General features: G+C 44.9%; 1 protein-coding gene across 3 annotated transcripts; it reads right to left on the reverse strand.

Moving 5' to 3' along the window:
* Window positions 1–1179: 1179 nt before the first annotated feature.
* Window positions 1180–25478, reverse strand: ZBTB2 (zinc finger and BTB domain containing 2). 3 transcript variants are annotated; one of them, XM_059083465.2, is made up of 3 exons: window positions 25189–25478; window positions 10360–10544; window positions 1180–3966 (listed from the first exon to the last, which is right to left on the reverse strand). In XM_059083465.2, exons 2-3 carry the CDS (start codon window positions 10530–10532, stop codon window positions 2595–2597), a joined length of 1545 nt encoding a protein of 514 aa, XP_058939448.1. In that variant the 5' UTR covers window positions 10533–10544; window positions 25189–25478; the 3' UTR covers window positions 1180–2594. The 3 variants fall into 3 exon arrangements, with proteins under 3 accessions (XP_058939448.1, XP_058939449.1, XP_058939451.1); XM_059083466.2 differs by lacking the exon at window positions 25189–25478 and adding an exon at window positions 24654–24821; XM_059083468.2 differs by lacking the exon at window positions 10360–10544 and having other exon boundaries at window positions 25189–25468.
* Window positions 25479–26033: the final 555 nt, after the last annotated feature.

The following is a 26033-nucleotide window of genomic DNA, read 5'->3' on the forward strand; positions in this document are numbered from 1 at the left end:
ATTAGCCAGCCCATAAAAATTAACAACGTCGTATTTCAGGGCCCTCTTGCCTTCTGAGATGGCCCACGCTCTGTCTGTGGAGTGTGTTTCTCTAAATAAATCCACTCCTTATCTGTAACTCTGTCTCTCATTGAATTCTTTCTGCGATGAGACGTCAAGAACCTCAAAATCACTGGGAACAATACCATCAACTGAAATGTCCAAAGCTTATTTAAACTGGTACCATCAAAAACTCAGAATAAATTATTAGTTTATAACCTCTTGGGATTAAATAGGTACCGAGCATCCCAGGGTAGGGAGATGTGAATATACAGCAGTACCCTTATCCAAGGTTTCACTTTCTGCAGTCAACCTCCATCTGAATGGAAAATTCCAGAAATAAACAATTTATAAGTTTTAAATTGCAGCCGATTAAGTAGCAGGATGAAATCCTCTGCTGCCCACTCCATCTCTCCTGGGACGTCAATCACCCCTTTGCCTAGCGTATCCCGCCTGTTAAGTCATTTAGCAGCCGTCTGGGTGGTTATCAAATCAACTGTCAGGGTACTGCAGTGCTTGTGTTCAAGTAACTCTTATTTTACTAAAAATGGCCTCCAAACGCAAGAGCAGTGATGCTGGCAATTCAGATATTCTCTTACTGTGTCTAATTTATAAATTAAACCTAAGTATGCATGCATAGGAAAAAACATAGGGTATATGGGGTTTGGTACTGTCTACAGTTTCAGGTTCTTGGAACGTTTCCCCTGAAGATAAGTGGGGACTATTGTAGTTTCTTTAAAAAACGATAAAATTGGTAGAAACCTCTTAATATTTAATAATCTAGGTTTATATAGCCTGTATTCATGTCATCTTTAGGCAAACACCTTAGCCTCTTTTTTACCTCCTTGTAAAAAAAGTTGGACAAGACAATATCTAGACCCATTCGTGGTCAAACCCTGATTCTTCATAGCATCTTCTTATATTGTTGACTCGTTTGATTCTCATAATCTTATGATCCAATGCAGTTATTGTCTTCATTTTACAGAGACAGTACCACTCAGGGTAGGGGAATTGCCCAAAGTTCAACAGATAGAGAGAGGAGGAGACACAGCAAGAAACTGACTCTTGGGGCAATGCTCTCTACTTGGCCTTCCTGCATCTTTTTGGGTAGACAAAGTAATGCATAGATAAAACCATGTACCCATTTAGTCAAATGTTTATTCAATGAAAGTATGTATAAAAACTTACAAATCTGAGAACTCAACTATACATGAAATAGGATGACGGGATATTCAGTTTTTAACATATACGTAGAGCACAGTTATTAACTGTTCTTCCCTTTCCCCTTCGGTCCTTATTTCTGGCTCCTGTTTTATTCTGTGAGACCATTCTGTTACTGGCCTAAAGGAAGGTTAATGGACACGTTTTACCGCTTTCAGGCCGATGGAGGAAATTTCAGTGCTTAAAAAAAAAAAACTGGACACTAAACATCAAAATTAAGTTTTCTCCCAAACAGCAATTAAGTGTTTTGTCCTGATTTCTCTTTGCCATTTTTGATGCTTCAGTGAATGTTGCCAGTAAACTATTAGCATTAACATTTAAAGTCATTAAAGTTGCTACATCTGCTCCCAAGTTTCCCTGTAAGATGCATATTCCTGTATCCTTTTCCCCACATACACACACTGATTTAAAAGCAGCTGACTGGTGCTAAAAACAAATTTACCAGTGGCGACTGCTAGAATGGCATGTTGTTTTCTATTCAGAAAGACAATCTATAGAACAGTACTTTCAAATCTGATTTTTAAAACAACTGACAAATTTGTCAGAAACTAAAACACACTATTTTTTGTTGTTGTTCAACTTTGAAAGAAGCCAGCAATTAGATAAGGCATTTGCATTAATTCACCTGTTTACATCAAGTATCCACACATTTTCTCTTCCAAACACACAAACTCACAGCTTGTCACGTTTTATCCAAAAATTAAGATTGCCATCACATTATTACTTTTTCTCGTTTGTGTTTTGTTCAAGTAGATTTCTTAACTAATAATTTTTCTTAACTGGACATAATCTCAAAGGATGCATTCTGAAATAAGTAAGACATCTGGAGGATAAATACTAAGAACGTTTTCTTGGATTTAAAGTTTCCCCACACCTCTAGATTTTGCATAGTACAGAGCCCCACTGTATCTCTAAGAAGCATGCTGTATTTTCAGACATTGTCTTTCTGAGAAGGAAGACTTATTACCCAGGGAAAGTCATAATTTTAGCTTACCAAATTGCATTCGAACTGTTTTCTTTTGTTATATACCCTTCATTAGTTCCAAGTATGCTTTCAAATCATCTAAAACTTCTCGAAGTCTATTTGAGCTTATAAATACTACTGAGCATTATCTTTCCAATATCCCCTGAATTAAAGTAAATATGTTCCAGGTTTATAATGCACAAAGCCTTTACGGAGGAGGGGCTGGGGATGGGGCGGCGGGGGGGGGGGTGGCGGGGAGGGGCCGGGACCTGTTTGTATCATGCCATGGAGAACAAGAGTTCTGAATTGGGGGAAGGGAAGGAAGATAGTCTTTGTAAAAATGACAGTTTTTTAAAAAGATAGGTAACACTCAGTCTAACAACACTGTTTCCTGTTCCTTTTTGATGGAAGCTAACACTGGGTGGTCAGGCTCTGTCACTTCAGAGTCCCCACTGCCCAGGAGAATGGACCGCCCTTCGTCTAGGGCGAAAACGTCTGAGTTCTGGTTTTGGCATGAATGTTTAACAACCTCATTGGGAGTTGAGAACGTTTTGTCACACAAGTTGCATTTGTAGGGTTTGTTCGTCTGTACCAACATGTTGTCCATCTGACTGCCTTCCTCAAAGGTGCACAGTTCCAGGGTCTGTTTGTCCACCATGGTGTACGTGTCGATGCTCTGGTTGAGGCACACATGCCGGGCAGCCTGGTTGGCCCTGCAGAAGCTCTTGTCACACGTGCTGCATTTGAAAGGCTTCCCGGTGTGTATGTACATGTGCTCCCTCCAGTGGCTTTTCTGGATGAACTTGCGACCGCAGATCGTGCACTCGTACTTGCGCCTCTTGACCTCCCTCTCCTGGTCTGCCTGCTCCAGGTTGTCAATGTCCGCGATGTCTGAGGGCGGCGGCGTCTCCGAGTGCGGCTGCCCGTCGATTATGGGCGAATCCGAGATGTGCTGCAGCTCGCTGTCACTGATCATCCCCGCTTCAGGCACTTCCATGGCGTCTTTTCCTAGGTCCGCCGCGCTGCTGCAGAGAGACAGGGGCACGCGGCTCTCGCCGGGCTGGCTGGCTGTGAAGGGGACCCCCGTGTGAATCTGGAGGTGCTCCCGCAAACTGCTCCGGAGGGTGAAGCGCCGCCCACACAGGTGGCAGGCGTAGTACTTGGGGAAGCTTCCGTTCCTCTTCATGATGCTCGGCTTGACGTGGGCGATGGTGAGGGGTGCAGGCTGCTCGTCCGAGGAAGAGGCTTCCAGATTGGTCTCCTCCCCGGGGGGCGGGGGAGGAACAGGAGTGGAGACAAGGTCGGGCGACAGTGAGGTCTGCAGCGGGTCCGAGGGGGTCATGTGTGTCCGATTCACCTGGGTCAGATTCGAGGGCAGCTGGGAGAGCTGGGAGGCCTCAGGCACCTGCTCCTGGCTCATCCTGGACGTCTGTGGCCGCGGCTCTCGGCCAAGTTTTTCGGGCGCTGAAGCAATCTTGGTGGCTTGTCTCAACTGATGATCTGCAATCTGAATGCCATACAAGGAAGATGCCAGAGGAAAAACCTGGTCAGGATGAGAAAAGGCTCCTTGACTGGCCAGGCTGGCCTCCTGGATCAGCGGGTAAGCGTGGAGAAACTTGATCCCCTGCTCTAACCGCACCGGGTCGATCAGCTGAGGTGCCATCTTCCCTGTGTACATCAGATGCAGGAGGTAGCTGAAGATGTCGGGCTGGATGTCAGTGGGTTTCAAACGGACACACTCACTGAAGGAAACAAGTAAAAAACAAGTCTGCGAGTGAATGTCAATTCGTGACTCAAACGATAACAAAGGCTGGGGGAAAATCCCGGTACTTATAAAGGCAAATGAAACAAGAACATCTCACATATATCTTACTGTTCGTTTCATGAACTAGAATTCTGGAACCTATATAATTTAACTCTGATCCTATTAAGAACAGAGAGAAATACAATAAAGATATTTTAAAGGACCGAGAAAGGAAAGTTCATGTTAAACAAACGTGGTATCTTAACTCAGAGACTCTTGAAGCAGTTTTTCTCCTAGTAATCTATGTAAAATTATACCATATATAAAACACTTTGTGCTTTATGGAGAGGATCCATTGCTTTCTATCTGAGAGTGGCCTGTGACCCATAGATGGTTAAGAACCACTGACCTGCAGGTCTTTTAGCTAAATGTCTAGGACTCTGTATTGATCCAGTGCCATGCAGAGCTCAGCAGATCTTTCAAGGTAAGAGTCAAACAATATAACATGGAGGAGCTGGACTAGTGCCCAAGAGCAAGACAGCAAAAGCGAGGAAAAAGACCACCTCATTCTACCCCTGCTCTGCAACCCTCTGCTCTCTCCAGCATGAGGATGGAGCGCTGTAGAGCTGGGGGGAGAACAGGAAAGGCAAACCACATTCTAGCTCGAATGGAGTCAGATCACTGCCCCAGCATTGCCAGACTGCATGAAAAGCAGCTCTGGGACATGCTCAGTTCCTTATCAAATGTAATCATCCTCATCATTAGCACTGTAGCTGGGAATTTTTTAAAAACTGTTTCTAATATTCTCCAGTTATCTTTTAAAAAATTAATTAATAATTATTTATTGGCTGCTTTGGGTCTTCATTGCTGCGCGTGGGCTTTCTCTAGTTGTGGTGCTTGGGCTTCTCATTGCGGTGGCTTCTCTTGTCGTGGAGCACAGGCTCTAGGCGCGTGGGCTTCAGTAGTTGCAGCACGTGGGCTCAACAGTTGTGGCTCGCAGGCTCTAGAGCGCAGGCTCAGCAGTTGTGGCGCACGGGCTTAGTTGCTCTGCGGCATGTGGGATCTTCCCGGACCAGGGATCGAACCTGTGTCCCCTGCATCGGCAGGTGGATTCTTAACCACTGCACCACCAGGGAAGCCCCTGCAGTTGGGATTTATAGGCATTTTCTCATTTAATTGCCATTAATTCTCATTTCACAGAGAATGAGTTAAGGTTCAAAGGGATTTATACCTTGCTCAATATCTGAGTTAGTAAGCAATGGAACTGGGATTTAAATTTGAGTCTAACTCCTAAGCCAAAGCACCACAATTCTTTGGAGCATTAAGACAACCCTATGGAGTAGATGAGGCAGATCTGATTATTCCCATCTGACAGACGTGGAAACTGAAGTCCCCCCCAAAGTTAAAGGATTTATCTGAGGTAGCTAAAGCAGTTTTGGCAAAATTGATTTTATAACTTTTAGACTTTAGTGTTTGCATCAACCCAGAAACAGCATTCTGATTCAAGCAGCAATAATAAAAAGGTCTCAAGAACTCTCCCTGGGCCATTAGGGAAACTCTAATGCATCATTATAAATCAGTGAGGTGTATATCTACATAGTATGAGGTATGTGTGCTATCACACACTGAGTGAGTATATTCTATAGACAGTGCGTTTAAAAAAATTTATTTAATTAATTTATTTTTGGCTGTGTTGGGTCTTTGTTGCTGTGTGCGGGCTTTCTCTAGTTGCGGTGAACGGGGGCTACTCTTCATTGTGGTGTGCAGGCTTCTCATTGCAGTGGCTTCTCCTGTTGTGGAGCACAGGCTCTAGGCACCCGGGCTTCAGGAATTGTAGCACAAGGGCTCAGTAGTTGTGGCTCGCGGACTCTAGAGCGCAGGCTCAGTAGCTGTGGTGCATGGGCTTAGTTGCTCCACGGCATGTGGGATCTTCCCCGACCAGGGCTCGAACCTGTGTCCCCTGCATTGGCAGGTGGATTCTTAACCACTGCGCCACCAGGGAAGCCCGACAGTGCATTTTTTAACTTTAAAGACACCTTCCTTGAATGCCTTTAGAATTTATAATCATTTTTGATTATACCACTTATTACTATTATGATTTACTATATATACTATTAAGCTATTTATCTTACTAACAAATATATTCCAATATGCTAAAATAGTATCAGTATATTCTGCTCTTCTAAATTTAATATTTTATTCTGTTAAAAAAAGGGGGGAAAGTGACTTTAATAGCAATTTGTGACAAAATAGATTTGAACAATTACTGCATCGCTATCAATGTGTGTATACTTCAACATGACTGCACACAAATAATCATGTGGAAAATGTCTGACTATAAAGTATGGAAGCCAAAGAATAAAGATCAAGCCTAAAAACCAGCACCCCTTTGACGGTAAAAAGAGGAAGAGTTTATGTCACTCTGTTTTTAAAAAAGACACACAGATCATTCATGTCTTTATTGGGAGTCTTTTTATAGTCCTTTTTAAGTTATTTATATTCCTGTAAATAGGAATACAAATGCAGGTGGTCCTCCCTTTAAGCACAAGGTAAGTGCCAACAATATTATGTGTATACTAGAACATATTTAGATGCTTTAGGGAAATTCAATATTCAAAATAAAGCTGCAGGGATTAGGTGTGGTGAAGAATACTCTCATAGTGTAAGCAATCAACTCCAGATTGAAGACTTAACTAGAGGGGCTCTTTCCAGGGCCAGGCAAAGGCCTAATGAACTGGGAAGGCACAGGCCTTCAGAGATGCAAATCACCCCCAAGAGACTATAGGGCACCTTTTGTTCTGTGGGTAGGAACGTTCCTCCAGGCGGGAGGAGGGGAGCGTGAGCCCCTCTGCCCACAGGGCAAAGAGGAGGGAAGGGCGGAAATCCAAAGTAGGGCCATATTTTTCAGCATCCATGAGAGGTAAATACAAAGCAGGGCCCCTTTCCAGAAAAGCTCTGTAGTAAGTTGTATAATTTCCCCTTATTTGTTATTGTATAGGTTGTCCTCTGTCTACCGACTGTGAATGGAGGTGACTGGACAGTAAACCTCTGAAATTTTAAAGAACTTCATGCAGTTTCTGATGGCAAAGAAGGGATGGGGCTGGGGAGGCCCCGTCCACACTTCAGCCAGGCTTAAAGGGAGAAGGAAGGACTCCAGGGGCCGCAGAGCTGGTGAGGAGCCCTCAGGGAGAGGGAAGCGGCGTGTCCCTGGGGTTTACTGCAAGTGCCCAGGGCTCTGGGAGGCTTCCAGACACCAATTTAACCCTTTTTTTTTTTTTTTTTTCTTTTCTGAAAGCAGAAGCACATAGACACACTCAAGACACTTCAGAAGTTATTTTAAAAAGCTCCTTAGGGCTTCCCTGGTGGTGCAGTGGTTGGGAGTCCACCTGCCAATGCAGGACACGGGTTCGAACCCTGGTCCGGGAGGGTCTCGCATGCCACGGAGCAACTGGGCCTGTGCGCCACAACTACTGGGCCTGCGCTCTACGGCCCGCGAGCCTGGAGCCCATGCTCCGCAGCGGGAGAGGCCACCGCGACGAGAGGCCTGAGCACCGAAGTGAGGAGTGGCCACCCGCTCACCGTAACTGCAGAGAGCCCGTGTGCAGCAACGAAGACCCAAGGCAGCCACAAAAAAAAAAAAGTTAGCAACCAATTAAAAAAAACACAAACAACTCCTTATGTCACGTTCCAGCCATTGCCGTCCTTGACGGCTCTCCCTCCTAGTCAGCCAGACCTCCTGTTCATTCGCTCAAGCTCGCTCTGGGCCGCTCTGGTCATTTCCAAGTGCTCTGGGAAGGACACAGCTCTTTACAATATGCTTACACCTAAGGTCTGTTTGACGTAACACTTTTATAGAGGAAAAATATAGTTTTAGCACAGCTACAAGCCCTGCCTGTAAACTTTCAGTCATTTACATTTTCAATCTTTCCTTCACTAGACCCTTCAAGTAAAAGTTGGGCTTAAAGAACTTTGAAAATAAGGATTTTAAAATAAACGTTAGATGTTGTCAGAGGTTGTACTTTTCAAGGCCCGCCTCTTTTATTTTTGAGAGCTCCAAGTCTGCAGTGCTACATGATTTAAAACTTTCACTTACAGTAGTGTCCATAAAACAGAGACATCTAGTGGTAACTGCAGACATAAAACACTCTCTTAAGTGTGAAAAAACTATTCTTGGTCTATCTCTACAGTAGCCAGCAGTTAAAAGCATGGCTCTGGTCTTCGCGCAGGATTCTCCTCTCAGCAGAGGTGGTCAAGGCCCTCAGGCAGCCCAAATGGCACGTGCCAGCTCTGGGGCTATAACACCCTGTTGCTCAAACTTGGGGCTCCTCTCTGCACCAATATCACATTCCTTTGTTAAAAAGGTATTTGCTTACTGTTCTACACTTAAGTTTCCTGCATCTATTTAAAACTCATTACATTATATTCTTTTATTCCTCAAAATGAAAACCTGTCCCTTTGCAAGACAATTTAATTCATTGTGTAGAGACGTCCAGTGCCTATGCGCTGCGATGTCCGTGACAATGAAGGAAACAGGAGCATCCTTAGTGTCCCAAGATACAGCAAGCTCCGCCTGCCATTAATCCTACCAATCCCCCATTCTGCTCCTCTAGACATTTATCAAGTGGCTGTTATGTACAAATCCCTGAACTGTACGCTGCAAATGTTCAAAAACATTTGTAAAACCCAGTCTCTGCCCTCAAGCATCTTACAAATGAGGAGGGGTGGTAAGTACGCAAATAACAAGAAAGGGAAAAAGTGCTATGCGACGTGAGAGAGGAAGAGACTGCTTTTGATCATTTCGGCTCACTTGATTGTTGGGGGGGCGGGGGTCACGGAAGAGGTGATGTGTGAACTAGGACTCAGGGAGTAGGCAGAAGGCCAGCAAAGTGCGGTCCAGGTGGGCGTGCAGTCGGAGACAGGCTGGAAGGAGGTCAGGCTTCATGCCTGCAGGGCCTTGAAAGACAGAATGAGGAATCTGTGCGCTATTTTGATGTGTGATGGGTGTCCTCTAGGCTTCCGATCAAAGGAGTAACGCAATCTGGTAGGTTTCGGATCAAAGGCACACTCCAATCAAAGCAATGCTTAGGAATATTCATCTGACAGCAACGTGGAAAATGATTAGGAAATGGAAGTGAGAAGGGAAGGAAAGAACTAATGTGAGAGGTAATTATGAAGAAGACATGATTTGGGCACTGACAGGATACGATTTTAGAGAGATTTTTAGTATGGCTTACTTGAAGATAAAAAAATAGGGAAGTCAGAAGGGACTTCAGGGAAGACTTGATTCAGTTTTAGACATGCAAAATGAGATAAAAGAGGATATTCAATTCTAGATGTCCAGCAGGCAGCCTGTGGCCTTGGGAAATGGAGTTCTGGAGACAGAGAAAGATCAAGCCCAGAGCTGTCAACTGGTTTCCAGCAGAGGCAAGATCCGGGAAAAGATGAGCGCCCATCAGGAGAGGCAGAGAGAAAGCAGCGTGGAGACCCCACTCACCAAAACTGCAGGAGGTGCCTGTGGAGAAGGCAGAAAAACAAGGAGGATTCAGAGTCGTCAAAGTGCAGGTGACAGCCCTTCAGAAGGAAGAAAACAGTCGCGAATGCTGCAGAGGACAAGGACGACAGAGACTGAGGAGGCAGTGATTCTGATGAAGAGGTGACCTTGGAAAAATGATGCCAGTGGAGCGAAGGGTGGAAACCACAGTGCCAACGGAGAGCGAGAGTGTGGGATGAGGAGAGGAGAAGCGAGGCCATAGGTCATCCTTTGTAGCACTTTCACAGTGAAACCAAGGAAAAGCAGCGCCATCACGCAGGTACACAGCGGTGTCGTGGAAGGGCTGAGCCTTACAGGCTTGGGGATGGCAACGGGGGTACAAGTGTAAAATGAAAAGTACAGAATGAAAGCTACAGGGTAGGATCTGGGAGCATAAGGGCCCGAGGGAGATTGCTTTCCTTAGACAACCAGGTGCCCTTTTCTCCAAGACAGAGAGAGAGATGGGAAGAAAAAAACTGTGCAAAGATAAGGAGATTGAGACATCTTAAGAGAGAAAAGGAGGAAACTGTGGGCATTCATGCCACCAACCTTCTCATTAGAAGACAAGGATAAATACTCAAAGTCTGGGGGAGACCCAGGACGGGGCTGGAGGAGTGAGAGGAAGCCGCCTTCGTAGTGGACCCGATCGTGCAGGTCCTGACTGTGTAGGTGACCCCCAGCGTGGCTACTTGGAGGTGGAGGGGCTGCTTGGGGCGAGTGAGGTCCTGAGGGACTCGGAGCCTAGAGAGAGGCAGTGAGACGCCTGGTCGTGATGAGGGCAAAGAGCATGTTCAGTGGGGAAGAGGGCCACGGAAGTTCAGAGTCTACAGTCATTAGATCATTATCAACCACGTTAGTTACCTGGTCTGATGGACAAACAACATCTTAAAGTAATTGGAGAATGAAGCAAGAACTGATTTGTGTGCCTTGAAGTACACATCGCCGATGGCAACGGTGCAGTCACACAGGAAACCAAACTCCCGCTGAGCGTTTAGCTGTTGCAGAAGAATAAGTCCATGGTTGGCCAAATCCATTTTTTAAAAAATCTGCAAAGCAAACAGTTTTGTTTTAAGAAAGATGATTCACAAATAAGTAGTGTCTTTATAGTCACCAATAGTAATGGTCACGGCTAATATGTCAGCCACTGCGAGAAACGTTACATAAATTCACTCAGTCTTCACAACAGCCCTGTGAAGTAGTTCTGTTGTTACTCCCATTTTACAGATGATGAACTTTATGGTGAATTCGGGGACTGCATACTCTGCCCAGGTTTATACAGATGGTCAGTGGAGGAACCAGCAAATGGGCCTGAGCAGCCAGCCCGCCAGACGGCAAACCTTCCTGGATCTTCTGCCTTTGAGCTTAAGATTCCAAACGCAAATTCTAATGATCCATGAGAAGTTGTCCAACCTTCCAGAGAGAGAAGTAAATTAAGGTGCTGGGGTGTGGCCACAGCAGGGTAGGGCCAAGATCTCACCAAGTCTGGACAATCCTCCAGCTCCTGCCGTGTGGACAGGGCTGCCGCTGGCAGGGCTATAATAACCCCACGTGGTAACTCCTCAAGGGTGAGGGCTCAGGACGGGTACTCTTCTCCATCTTTGGTGGAGGAGGAAATGGGCTTCGAGAGGTGCAAGAAGTTAGCCTGGCCCATCTGGCCAGAAGGTGAGGGGGGGGTGTCAAAATTTAAATCCGAATGTTCTGACTCCAAGGTTCTAACCTCTTTATTCCTCATACTTCACTCCAGCAAACCATGTGGTCTCAATCTATTTGTAGTAGGGGAACTGCCTCTGGGGGCGCCGCTGTATCAAATCAGTAAACTCCTGATGTGCTCCTTCCCACAGGCAAACAGCATTTATAAAAGCCCGGCACACAAATATCAACATTATACTTAACAGTATACTTAATGGTGAGAAAGAGCGAATGCTTTCTCCTTAAGATTGAGAATAACGCAAGGATGTCCATTCTCACTATTCAACATAGTACTGGATATTCTAGTTAGAGCAATAAAGCAAGAAAGGAAATAAAAGGCCTACTGACAGGAAAGGAAGAAATAAAACTGTCCCTATTTGCGGATGACATGACTTTTATATACATAGAAAATCCCAAGGTATCTACAAAACCTCCTGGAATTATTAAATGACTTTGGTCATGCCACAGGATACAAGATAAACATATAAAAACCAATTGTGGGGCTTCCCTGGTGGTGCAGTGGTTAAGACTTCACCTGCCAAAGCAGGGGACACAGGTTTGACCCCTGGTCCGGGAAGATCCCACAAGCCGCACAGCAGCCAAGACCCAACGCAGCCAAAAATAAATAAACAAACAAACCCAATCGTAATTCTGTATACTAACACTGAACACGTGGACACTGAAATTAGAAATATATCATTTATAACCACAAAAAAATGAAATACATAGATGTAAATCTAACAAAACACATATAGGACTTGTATACTGAAAACTACAAAATGCTGCTGAAAGAAATCAACGAAGATCTAAATAAATGAAGAGACATACTGTATTTATGTTTAGGAACACATAATATAAGTCAATTTTTTCTAAATTGATATATGGGTTTGATATAATTATTTTCAAAATCCCAGCAAGATTGTAGATACAGACGAGAATATTCTAAAATGTTTGTGCAAAAGCAAAGAAACTAGTATAGCTAAAACAGTTCTTAAAAAGAGTAAAAAAGCAGGAGGAATCAGTCTATCCAATTTCAAGATGTATTATATAGCTACAGTATTCAAGGCTGTATGGTAGTGACAGAGGGATAAACACACAGATCAATGGAATAGAATAGAGAAACCCACATACATATGTACAGTAGATTTTTGACAAAGGCACAAAAATAATTCAGTGTAGAAAGAACAGTTTTCAACAAATGGTGCTGGATCAACTGGACTTCCATAGACAAGAAAAAAAAAAAAAAAGGAAAAGGAAAAAAGAAAAAGAACTTTGATCTCTAAGTCTCATACCTTATATAAAATTAACTCAAAATGCATCACAGACTTAAATGTAGAACACCAAAACTATAATTTTTGGGGAAAAAAAAATGGGATAAAATCTTAGAGAATCTAGAATTCATCCAAAGTACAAACCATAAAAGGAGAAACTGATAAACTGTACTTCATAAAAATTAAAAACTTTTGTTCTGAGGAAGACCCTGGTAAGAGGATGAAAAGACAAGCTAAAAAGTAGGAGAAAAAAATGTGATAAAGGACTAGTATCTAGAATATATAAAGAATTCTCAAAAGTCAACAGTACAAAACCAATGGGATTAGAAACAAATACCTGAAGTGAGGATATGCAGATGGCAAACAAACACATGAAAAGACAGTTCAATAGCGATTAGGGAAAAGCAGATTAAAACCACGTGCCTGGCAGGGTGACCAAACAAAAAAGAACAACAATCAAGTGCTGGCAGGGATGCGGGGAAATGGACTGCTCATGCCGTTGCTGGTGGGAAGGCGAAATGGTGCAGCCGCTCTGGGAAAGTCAGCAGTTTCTTTAAAAATTAAATATGTAACTAACGACCATACCCATCCAGCAATTGCCCACATGGACGTTTATCCCGGAGAAATGAAAACTTAGGTTCACACAAAAATCTGCACCTGTATATCCACAGCGGCTTTATTCCTCAGTTAAAAACCAGAAACGACCCAGATGCCCTTCGATGGCTGAACAGTTAAACAGTGTGGTATGCCCAAACCACAGGAAACTACTCAGCCTTAAGACGAAATGAACGACAGAAACAGGCGACAACCTGAGGGAATTATGTCCCCAAAGGTTACATACTGTATGATTCCATTTACATAACGTTCTTGAAAATTACAGAAGTAGAGAACAGATTAGTGGTGGAGGGGCGAGGGGAGAGGAGGGCGACGATGCTTGGCTGTAGAAGGGCAACAGGAGGGAGCCCTGCGGTGACCGAAACGTTCTGCAGCTCAACAGTGTCAAAGTCAATACCCTGGTTGTGATGCAGAAGAATTTTGCAAGATGTGCCCATTAGAGGAAACTGGGTAAAGGGTACATGAGATCTTTCTGTATTATTTCTTTTGACTGCATGTAAATCTACAGTTATCTCAAAATAAAAAGTTAAAAAAGAAAGGCCCATCACACACACATTAATTAATTAGATTAAAACCACGACGCTTAACTTCAGAATCAGGGAAGCGACTATGGAGAAAGCATTACCAGTAAGCTTAAAAACAAAAATAGAAACAGAAACACATCGATTCTTACTCAGCTGGTGCTCAACTCCTCACCCTCTTTCCTGTTCTAGGGTTAGGGTTAGGTTCTGCAGATGATCTGGCAGATACAGAAACTGACAAGTGTGCCCTAAATTAAATGAACAAAGTGGAATGATACTTTAAGAGACTGATCTGGTCACAAAGCAATACTCCAGAATGTCAAGTATCGTGTTTTCTACCAAGAGCGATATATCCAAGCATGAGAGGCAGGAGAGCCACCCTGCTTGCAGGAGTTTGAGTGTGAGGAGACCTGGACTGTAGTCTTGCTTGCAGGTGAAATCAGTGGTGTGGATCGGGAACTCAGTTCCCCAGCGTTTTCTGCGTATGTCAGAGAAGGCGAAAGCATGAAGATCAGGAAGGAGAGACAGGGACATTGCCAGGTGTCAAAGTAACCGAGATGACTAAGAAACATCACTCTCATCTGACCTCCACCAGGATATAACTTTAGAAGCTTGCCTTCAAGGCTGTTCTCTGAAAAGTGCCAGAACACTTCCCTTCCCATCCTACTAACTTGCCTTTCTCTACAAAAATTATAATACCTATATGTCATTCATTTACTTTCACACTAACTTGAGCTCTTTGAGGTCTTGCTAACCACATTTTACACACGAGGAATCAGGCTTAGGGAAGTAAGGTAGCTTGCCCAAGATTATAGAATCCCTAAGAACAAGAAGTAGGGTTTAAACTGGGGTCATTTGATTTTTTTGGAACACACTACGTACAAGTATGTCTGTTTAAAATTAATAGGGGATTTTTTTATGGCTACTTTAAAGTGTATATACTTGTTAGAAGAGATTCAAATATTATGGACACACAATAGTGTCCATCTACCCCGTCCATTTCCCCACACTCTGGCCAACACTGGGTATTATCACTTTTTAAAGAATCTTTGCCAATATCACTTTTTACCTTCTATGGGTTTAATGATGAACTGAAGTATATTTTTATGTCGTCTTGCTTCTCTTCATGAGCTTTGCCCATTTTCTATCAGGTTATTTGTTCTTTTTTCTTATCAATCTGTAAAACCCTTTGTATATAAAGAAAACGAGCCCTTTGTCACATATGTTGCTAATATTTTTCTCTCTTGTTTTAGAGAGAGTTTTTTTTTTTTTTTTTTTTTTTTTTTTTTTTTTTAAATTTTTTTTTTTTTTTTTTTGTGGTACGCGGGCCTCTCACTGCTGTGGCCTCTCCCATTGCGGAGCGCAGGCTCCAGACGCACAGGCTCAGCGGCCATGGCTCACGGGCCCAGCCGCTCTGCGGCACGTGGGATCTTCCCGGACCGGGGCACGAACCCGTGTCCCCTGCATCGGCAGGCGGACTCTCAACCACTGCGCCACCAGGGAAGCCCTAGAGAGAGTTTTGACATATAAAATTTTCATCAAATTTATCAATATTTTATAGGACGATGTTGAGGTTTGGGGTTTTTACATGAATGGATATATATCATCTCTTCGATTTAGCAAAACGTATGGCTCCCCCCTTGTTCCAAAACGGACTAACGTAATTATCTTATTCAGATCATAAGAATAAAACTATGATAAAACTGCAAAATGTTTCTTTTTTAAAGAGGGTCTACTAGTTATTTTAGGATCTCAATTTAGGGGCATCTAGAATAGGAAATGAACTGAATGTGTCTTTCAAATACAGAAGGCAGAACACATGTCCAGAGTCTCTGAAAAGTGCAAAAACCAAATGAAAGGAGAAACAAAGAAAATGTGTCATATGTTCATATTTCACATGGGGGGAAAATCCCATACAGATCAATTTTTAAAAACCTTCTTTACTCTAGAGACCAAAAAGCCTTTCTCAGCGGGAAAAAGAAAAACAATCCCCTAGATTCTCACATATATGAATGAACCTGAGAAAATGGGGTAAGAGGGTAGAGGGAGGAGAGGGTACCGGGCTTGGAGCATCTCAGGGAGCTCCTGCCCCACCCCCATCCAGCTGGCAGTCCTGCCCTTTCCCCAGTCTTCTTTCCTTATCACGGCCCCCTTCATAGTCGCTTCCATGAGGCTTTACTTGCACCATGCCGCGTAGGCTGAGGATGCAGCATTTTCACGGGCTGGCTCTGCTCCAGGCTACCCCCGCTTTGAGGAAACGGACATCTGCTCTTTCCAGCGCCATCGACTGCTCACCCAACCACATAGCTCCTGCCCGCCAGCACTGAAATGGCCCTGCACTACCCACCAAAGTCACTGATGGCCTCTTGCTCCCCAGCCCCATGGAAGAGTAGCTTATTCGACCTCTCTGCCGTGTTTAATACCCTTCTTCCGGCTCCATAAATATTCGGGCCCTGCTTCCAGGCCACCGCACTTTGGTTTTCGTCTCACCTCTGGCAATTCTATTTTAATCCCCATCAAGATTCCTCTTTTGCTCCTCTGCCTTTGGTCCACAGCCCACTTCTCACTCCGCAGACTCTCTGTGGTGATCTGGTCCACTCCCACTTGGCTGCCCCAAAGGAACCTTAAATTCAGTCCAGGCAAAACAACTCAGATCCCAAAGGGACAATAAAAGCGATCGACATAAACCTGTTCCATCTGTACCCCCAGCTCAGTGCATGGCTCCATCATCTACCCCTCGACCAAGCCAGGAACCCCGACTCCCCTTTCAGGCCTCTACCTCTCACTCCCCATATGCCACCCATGTGCCACCAATTTAAACTCTTTTTCCCACTCCACGCCTTAACTGTACCTCCCTACTTATCTCCCCGTTTCCAGCTCTAGCCTCTCCAACCTATCCGTATGGAACAGCTGGAACCACCTCTTCAAGGGCAAATCTGATGTTATCATCCTGCTGAAACTCCTCCTCTTGTTTCCCCATCGCCTTCAGGATGAAACCCAGATTCCTCAACATGGCTTACAGGTGACCTCACCGCTGCATTCCATACTCTAGTGCTAATCTAAACTATTGGTTTCCAGACTTCTGGGCTGCCAAGACCTACTAAAAACAAACTGAGCAAACTTGAAACTGGGGGTCCAACAGAGTGTGCTCACTCTTTATTTTGAAAGAAAAGACATAAAATATTTACATACCTGCTAGGAATGGAGGGCTTTTCAACATAAAAAGGTAGACAGGACATAATGTCAGAATATACTTCTAGAGGAAAGACAGTGGCACTATATTCAACATATGGAAAAAAATTTTTTTCTAATCCAAAAAAAATTACAACATAAAGTTTTACTTTATGACATTAAGTTGTGCCTAATTGTTTTCTTGATACAAGACTGTCAGTTTGGTGGTCTTTACCAAGTGATCAACAAGTGTCCCAATTGTTCTGAAGTCCAAGCATGATCACAAATCCAGTTTTATTTGAGTATGTTGCCGAGAAGGAAGACAGAATGATGTATTTCACTCCCTTGGGAAATTCTGGGTGAACTGAGACAAACTGCAGTTTTCTTTGCCCAGGAAAGGTCCTGAATGCCCAGGCCATTCTTGGGCTCCTAACAGAACATGACACTCACTGCTCAGGGGCCTCCCTCTCAAAGCTGAGCAGCTCAGCAACCTGATTTCTACTCACATGGTCAGGAGACAGGGCCTGTTTGAACTGGGCCTTGGAACTTCTGTGCAGGACCTTTGAATGTGTCACTTGCAGAGGGACCACCACTGACCGCCTGCCCCTCCCCCCCAGCTCTACTTGTCCTTTGCAAAGTTTCCCTGACCTTCAAGACTGGAGGGTCTTCTTACCTCCAGAGCCTCTGTGAACCTGCCTGATGCTTCTGGAAAGCCAGCATTGAGTGCTACTTACCATTTATTACTTTATCCCATGTGCCTAAGCATACTGTCTGAGGTTCAATATTTGTTAAATAAATTAAAAACTACATGTTTAGAGAAGAGAACAGTGTTGAGCTCCAATCATCAGTTGGCCCCTGACTAGTTGGGTGATTTGGGGGTAAGAGTTCAGTTTCTGTTCTTCCTAGATTAACCCCCAAATTCTCATCAATTTAATGTGTGCTATATTTTGGAAGAATTTTTCAATTTTAAAATGTCACCTCATGTTTCTTCATGCTAATAATTATGTTCTTAATACTGCTTTATAGTTTATAATAACCCTTCACACACATCATTTAATCCTGGTCAATACCACGGTATATTGTCTTCTTACTATTTATTTCATTATTAATTATAATAATAACCACAGCATTAATAATAAATGACCACTTATGTGTCAAGGATTAATTAGCCTTTTTCCAGAAGAAATTTAGACTTAGGGAAGTTAAGTAACTTGCCCACATGCAGAGCTAGCTCTTAAGAAGCAGATCTGGGAAGTGGTCATGCACATGATGAGAGCTTTCCAAGGTGCCAGGGACAGTGGATACAAGTATGAAGAATACACAGAGTTCAAGGGTATAATCAAGTAAGTACACAGACTTCTAACAGACAACTCTGATAAGAACGATCAAAGAAAAATATAAGGAACTATGAGGTCATAAAACTAGGGTCTAATTTGGGGATTGTGGGTCAGGGAAGGTGTTTGTGAAGAAATACAAGTTAAGCAGATATTTAAAGAACGAGAAGAGTTAACTGGGCAAAGGTAGAGTATTCCAGGCCGAGGGATGGGCATTTGCAAAGGCCTTAAGACAGCAGGGAGCAAGATGCAACCGAGGAACTAAAAGAAGGTCAATCTGGCTGAAGGGCAAAGAGGCAGAGAAGAATGAGGTAGGTGAAGCTGAAGACTCAGGTTTTGTTAAGGATTCTGGTCCATTATCTTAAGAGCAGGTTTTGTTGAGGATTCTGGTCCATATCTTAAGAGCAAATCCCAAAGGGGATTTGAAGAAAGGTGACATGACCAGATGTGTACGATATAGATATCATTCTGAGCTGATCTACATGATCAGATGGCTGCAGCTGAAGGGCTAACCAAATAGGGGATGGTGGCAAGGAGGTAGGCAAGGGGAGCCCTGTTAGAAGTAGTTGAGGTGGGAGGTCTTCCAGTGGTCTAGAAGAGAGATGACAGATCGGGTGGTGGCGATGAAGATGGGAGGAAGATGGACAGAATTTGAAAAACAGAAGATAAAAAAATCAGCAGAACTAGTTGTTGGTGGATTCAATGGAGGAGGGTGGGGGAGATTAAGGTGTCCTAGGTAACCCCCAGATTTCTAACTTGTGTAACCGGATAGAGCATGGGGCTCCCCCCAGTGGAGGGAGCACAGGCAAAACCCCAGTTTTGTGGGGGAAGATCATGAGGTTAGGTCCAGACATGTTGGGATTGAGATGCTTTTGAGACATGCCAGGTAGCGATGGAGGGTACTTGTCGGTAAGTAATGTTGGTCTGGAGCTCTGAAGTCTTGTCTGTAATTTATGTCAGAGAGTCTTTGGAGAAGCCAGGTGTGTCTGACTCTAAAAGTCACATCCTTAAATCGTTACATGATAGTTCAAAGAGGTTAAAAGTGTAAACTAACAGGAGTCCATTGAACCCTGGTCTTCTGGGTGTAAATTTCACGCTCCTTCCACGATACTACCTTGCTCTATAGGTCATTCCTAAAAGTTCTTACCAGTTGTAGTCACAGAGGGCCAACAAACTGACATAAAACTCAAGACCTATATAAAGCCCCCACCCATTCAACACTATAAATGGAATGTAAAAAAAAAAAATCATTTGTCTTTCCTAAATCAGAACAGTGAGCAGAGAGGAACTGAAGACAAGTAGAGATAAAGACGGGAGTCAATTCTTAAAAGTGAGATTTCACAGAATGCCTTTTTATGTACGTATATAGGTGTACAAAGTGGCTTTTTTCTTAAGTAAATTCAGAGACTGTAAGACATAATATGTTGAAATAAATTAAAAACACTTTCCAAAGCCAAATACAAATGATCATTTGTATTATTTAATGCTTTGGGTTTTGTCTTCACCACTGTATCACTCTGAAAATGGGATACTACCTAGATGTCGCGTGCTTTCAGCTGCCATCACATAGCACACGGTGGGCTGATCCTTAAGTAAATTACTCATCTTTTGGAGGAACAGCTGAATGGGATGAATGTAATCACGTTATATTTTGACAACCCAAGTTCCTCCTTCACTTTTGGTATAAGAACAGGAGACCATAACAGCTTTTGGGAATTGATGATTCACTTTTTAAAGATAATAGCCCTTCTAAGATACGAAATACCACTTAGATTACCCATTTCAAGGGCACTAAAAGGGTCCTCTGGAGTCCTTGATTTTATTTAAGTGAAGCATAAATGAATATTGTAATGCACAGGACACCTCAGTAATAGAAAAAGCACTACCCACAAGTAAGATTGATTCTTTCAAGTAGTTTAGAACACTTACCAGGAGGAAAGAACTGCTTTTTCAATTAGTATTATTAATAATTAATACTTGAGGGCCTATAAAGTAAACTTGAATGAGGCTGGTTGTTTGAATTTTAGTATATTTTAAAACCGTATTTTGAGGCTAGGAAATGTATTTAGTTGTGATGATAGGTTGACATATATTTCTTAACATTTCTTTAGTCAATCCTCCCCATAGTAATTAGGAAAAGGAGGGACATACACTTACCAGCGGCACTTATTCTGACTTTGGAAAGCATTGCATTTGTGAAAGATTTCTTTTTAATCGTATTTTGCTTAAGTTAACATTAAAATTAGTTTTAAATTTCTGAGTATAAGTTGAGGTCAGAAGGAGGCAGTTCAGGGATAGTTCAGATGCCAAGGAGAAGCAGGTCAGATTTATGGCTAAAAAGAGTTGATATTAAAGTGATAAATTTGAAAGGCATTATGCTACAACCAACTTTAAGGAAACTTAGATGTGGATGTGACCACACAGCAAAATTTAAAACCTAATCTAATTTGCTTCTAATAACCCTCCAAAGTAGAGACTGCCTTCCTTTTTCATATGTTGTACAATGATTAGTAAAATTAATCTGAAGAAAACATAATCACCTATAGGTGTAGCTCCATGTATGCCAGAGAGGAGCTCCAAATATATTTTTAACTCAAAGTCTTAACTGACTAATTCACTTCAATATTTTATTTCAGGGGTTCTCAAACTTTTTGGTATTAGGACCCCTTCACACTCTTTTACAATTGCTGATGATATCAAGAGCTTTTGTTTATATGGAATAAAACTATTGATATTTATATTAGAAATTATAACTGAGAAATTTAAAAACATTAGTTCAATCAGACATAGCAATAAGCCCACTGCATGTTAATATAAATAACACATTTTTGTGAAAAAAATTATATCTTCCAAAATAACAAAAAAATAGTGAAGTGGCATCTTTTTATATTTTTACAAATCTCTTTGATAGAAGACAACTGGATTCTGCATTCACCCTGCTTCTCCATTTACTCTGCTGTGATGTCTGTTCTGGTTGAGTATTAAACAAAATCTAGTCTCACCCATATATGCAGTTAAAAAAAAAAGAAAGCATTTAAATAGCCTTTTCAGGTAATTGTAGACATTCTTCTTTGATATTACACCAAAACTTGCCAAGTGGTAGTTTCTTAAAGGTTAGTTGTGCGATCTAAAAGTTTTACACATCAATAAATGAAATTTACCTGCTCTATTACAGTAAAATTCATTGCTGTCTCTTACACTTTGAATGGATCGTTTACCCATTCATGACTTTTAACACTGTCCATTGGTTATTTGGAAAATGTCAGCTCATTAAGTTATGCAGATCTCCCCAATGTTGACACATTTGGTCAACAGTGAAAAAGGCCAGTAACATCTTAGTATCATTATGAAAATAGCTTTGACCTTATGGAACCCTGAAAGGGTCCTGGGGATTCACAAGGGACCGTAGACCACACTTAAGACAATCCCTGTTCAGAATCACTCTGGGGACATGGAGAATCTAAATGACTAGGTGGGGCATAGAAGAACATGTGTACGCTTTGAAATTGTCCTCACATTATTTTGAAGTTCACCCTTGCTTCATGCAGAACTTAGGGGTGCACAATATTTAAAGAAACTGTACACGAAAGCCTCTTGTAAAGTAAAAGATTTGTTTGATAAGTACTTAACCAGATAAAGTGTTTTACAAATTCCTATCTTTGCACACGGAGCTTTCTTGATGTGAGAATGTCACATGATGCCAACCTCATGCATGTGAGCTGGGGATTCTGCATTTGAGCATAAATAACAGCCTCAAACTTGGCCTTTGTACCAAAAAAAAAAAAAAAAAATCGTCACCGTCTTGGCCAGCCAACTCCTTGTAGTGTTCTTTCTGTGGCTACTGACTGCATCAAGGGCATATCAGCACTGTAAAACACAACCTTATTTACTATGGATTCAAAGTAATATTTAATTATTTAAGTTTAATTTGCTAATACAAATTATAACCTACTTGAGCATAAAAAAGGTTAAGAAGTGTTCTTGACCTAATGCTTAGAATGTTAATATTTTTTTTCTTCAGGGGAAAAAAAAATTCTCAATTCCCTTTTTGGTTTTCAGGGTCACGCTTTGTGACCCAAAGATCATAAGGAAGTAGGAAAAGTGACAAATGCCCTTTTGTCAGGTGTATTTTGAAATTTATGGTAAAGTCTCCAGCTGACCAGCAGTTCCTCCCTTACTGTGATGGCCTGGCACTATACTACTTGCCCAAAGTCTCAAAGTTACTTCATAGAAAGGTGAGTGGGTCTAGGGATGAAGCAACAAGCCACAGGTAAGAAGAAGTGGTAGGAGAGTCTCCCAACTCCAAAGAAGCTGATCCCAAGCCAACGCCATAGGTCAGCCTCAGACATCTCCTTCACTTACCACCTCTATGTTGGTAATTCTCAAGCTGGGGAAAAAGCATATCCCCTTACACAGGGACATGCATCTTCTTGGAGGAACTGGGGTAAATGCAATTTTATATAAATTAATAAATTTTTTATATCACAGAAGTGCAGATTTTGGAGGATAGTGCAAAGTTCATATTAACCATTAAGATAAAAAAGAAACTGTCATAGCTTTTATTCTATGACCTAATACATCTAGTGTTTATTCTCTGCTGCTGGAGTATTCCACTGGAAGAGTTGGCGGAGCACCGTTTATTTACGTCCTCTCTGAAGAGAAGCTTTGAAACTGGCAAGTAAGCAGCTGGACTGTACAGCAAAGCTTTAGGGGTGGTTTATCTGCCATCCTGTAACTGTTGACTGCCTGTGGCACCGATACCGCTGGTATGCCACTTCTTGTACTTTGAGATCTGGTGATGGTTTCAACACAGGTCAAGTCTTTGGCTAGAAAATAAACTTATACAAACCACACATTTATTGAGAAACGCCCAGTTTACAGGAATGCATTATTAGTCGTAAACTTCCTTCTTCAAAATTACTTTTAACAGTTTGAAAATGCCCTGGACACACACCAAGATCACTTAGAATGCAAAATAAAAATTTCCTTTAACAATTAATTTTGGCTTGTAATAAATCAGAGAAATGAGGGTTTAAAACGTCTTAATTCTGATTTCCTAATAAAATCTCAGGCCCCTCAGACTAAAATGCTCGTGATACTTACACCCTGCTCCAGCGACCCATTAGGGGTCAACATAGAGGGTCGGTCCTAGGAAGGACTGGGCAGCCTGTTTAAGGAAACCCAGAGCACCTTGGAATTCTGCTTGAGCCCGTGATTCCGATCTTTTTAATGCTTTATTTTACTAAAACAATAACCTATGAAAATGAATAGACCCGAGAGTCACACGCCAAGGGGGCCCATTGTATGATGAAGAGCTAAGCAACACCGCAAACTGGGGACGGGGCAACGAGCCTGGGTTATTTCCCTACGGCATAATTAGGAGTTCAGCAGTTGAAGTTCTCGCAGTAAATGGCGTAGCAACAACTAACTATATTTTCACTCTGCCCAACCACTTTCTTGCTCGCTTTGCTACCCCTGCGTTCTTCTTTACTGCCCTCTTAATTCACTACCAGCTAAAAGGGACAAAAACCTCGCTTCCTAAGCATCTTTTGCATTACCACTTCTCTTTGCAGCCTTGTTTAAAAATGAATGGTTTGGGGGTTTCGCTACACCGAGAAAACGACTCCGGACCCGGGAAGCAGCCTCCGCGCCCTAACCTCCCCTCCGCGGAGCCCTACTAGGGTGTGAGGGCCGCATCGGCCAGAAGCGCGACTCGGAGGCCGGCCCCAAGGCCCAAGGCCAAGCAGCCAGCAACCACAGCGCAGCTCTGGGCTAGCCTCGGCCTACCGGAGCCGTAGGTCGCCCATGGAGCTGAAGCTCGAGGCCGCCGCTCAGCGAGCCCACCCCCACTGCACGGGCTGCAGCGAGCGGCCCAGGCAGAGCCCGAGGGGCCCTGCGTTTTCCCCCCACCCGCTGCCAGAAAGCGCCTCAACGGCCGCCCACTCAGCCTAGTCCCACCAGCCTCGCCCCGCCCCGTCCCAAGGGGCGGGCACCGGGCCGGGGGCGGGGCAGGCGCCGCGCACCCCCGGCCCCGCCCCCATCCACAAGGGGCTGAGGGGACAGGAGGAGCGACGCACTCGGGCCGCGCCGCACGCTCTCCGCTTCCCTCAGTCCCGCGTGCGCGCGCGCGCTCGCCCAAGTCCCGCGGAGTTTAACACAATGCCGACGCCTACGCCGTGCGCAACGCCCCGGCCGGCGCAACAGCTCCGGCGCCGGGGGCGGGGGGGGTGGCCAGACAGGGCGAGGGGAAGAGCGCGCGCGAGAGCGGGAGACAGCGCGAGACCCGAGGAGGCCGGAAGCGCGCGTGCGCGCCCCCGCCCGCGAGCGGGAGGCGGAGCCGCAGCAGTAGCGGCAGCAGCTGTAGGAGCCGCTGCAGCTGGGAGAAGCGCCAGAGAGGCCGGGCCTGCTCCGGTCGGACCGGATCCCTCCCCTCCCCCTCCCTCTCCGCTCCCCTCCCCCAAACCCACTTCCGCAGCTCGCAGCCTTGCCGCCGAAGAAGCAGCGGCGGTAGCAGCAGGAGGCGGCGGCGAGGCGATTACGGAAGGATTACGCACCTGACGGGCCGGCCTCTTGGGGCTCCAGCGCGGGACGCTCACCGGCCGCCGCCGCTCGGGACGCGCTTCGCGGTGGCGGCGGGAAGGGAGGGACCGGCGACGGGGAACGGAACGCGAATCGCCCCCCTCCCCTTTCTCCCTCCCTCCTCCGCTCCGCCGCCCGCCCTCTCGGCTTCCGTCCCCTCCCCCTCGCGCAAAGCCCCGGATGGAGCCGCCGCCGACTCGCCGCCGCCTGGCTCCGAGGGATGGTTTTGTCAGGCGGCCAGAGCCCCGGCGCCAGGCGCAGCCGCCCCCGCCCCTTCGGGGCGTCCGTGCCCTCGCTTCCCAGAACCGGGTCCCCGTGTGGTCCGGGCCCTCCGCCTGCCTTCAGCTGAAGCCCCGGGACTGGGGTCATTCGTCTTCTTTGTTGCCACCGTCGCTGCCGGAACCGTTTGCGAGCTCCGGTGGCCCCCGCCCCCCCTTCGCTTTCCCTGAGCCCGGGCCGGGGGCGGCACGTGGGCACCGGCCCCAGGAGGCGGAGGCGGTTCGCGCTTACCTGTCGCCGGTGCTGCTGCGGCGGGGGGTGTGGAGGAGGCACCGCTGGGCAGCCTTGGCCGTGCTCTCCCCGCCGCCGCCGCCTCTGCCTCTCGCTGCTGCTGCTGCTGCTGCCGCCGCGGTCGGTGTCTCCGGCGCGGCGGCGGCGGCGGCGGCGGGGCTTTTCCTGTCCGGTTACGTTAAGGTCACATGACCGAGAGAGCGGAGCGACTAGTGCAAAGAGGCTGAGAGCGGCTCCCGCCGGGGGGGAGAGGCGGCGAGAGAGCTGTGGCGGCAAGAGCCCCCTCCGCCCCCCCAGCCGCCTCCCCTCCCCCCGCCCGCCTCCGCCTCCGCCTCCTGCTGCTCTGCCGCCGCCGCCGCCGCCGCCTGCAGCACTAAGTACGCTGCCGCTCCCACCCAGGCTCCGCGCTCTACTCCAGCCAAACTTCTGCAGACCATGTGCAGCCGAGGCGAGGAAACTTCTCTCCACCTATTGGGGCGGGAGGCTTGAGTCACAAGCCCCATGTTTACATGAAGTGTTAGGTAGGACAATCCTGGAGATGCTCGGGGAAGGGATGGAGAGTAACTGCTTGGATCCTTCTGCAAGTTGACATCTCTTGGCCTATAGCTTTGTCCCTCTGCTTCCCGCATTAACATAAATTTTAACCTTGAAAGACTTGAAATGGATTGGACTTGAGAACCAGGGAGATAGTTGTGAAATTACTAATACTTTTTTTAATCGCCAGTGGTAATTGAGAAGTCATACGAGAGTAGACATGCTTGTTGGTGCTGTGTGTAGAGGTAGGAGTGCTTCCTTACAGACCAGATGAGTGTGATGTAAGACGTTTCTGTTAGGATTGAATTTGG

The sequence above is a fragment of the Kogia breviceps genome, chromosome 13, assembly GCF_026419965.1.
Source record: "Kogia breviceps isolate mKogBre1 chromosome 13, mKogBre1 haplotype 1, whole genome shotgun sequence".
In the NCBI taxonomy this organism is placed as follows: Eukaryota; Metazoa; Chordata; class Mammalia; order Artiodactyla; family Physeteridae; genus Kogia; species Kogia breviceps.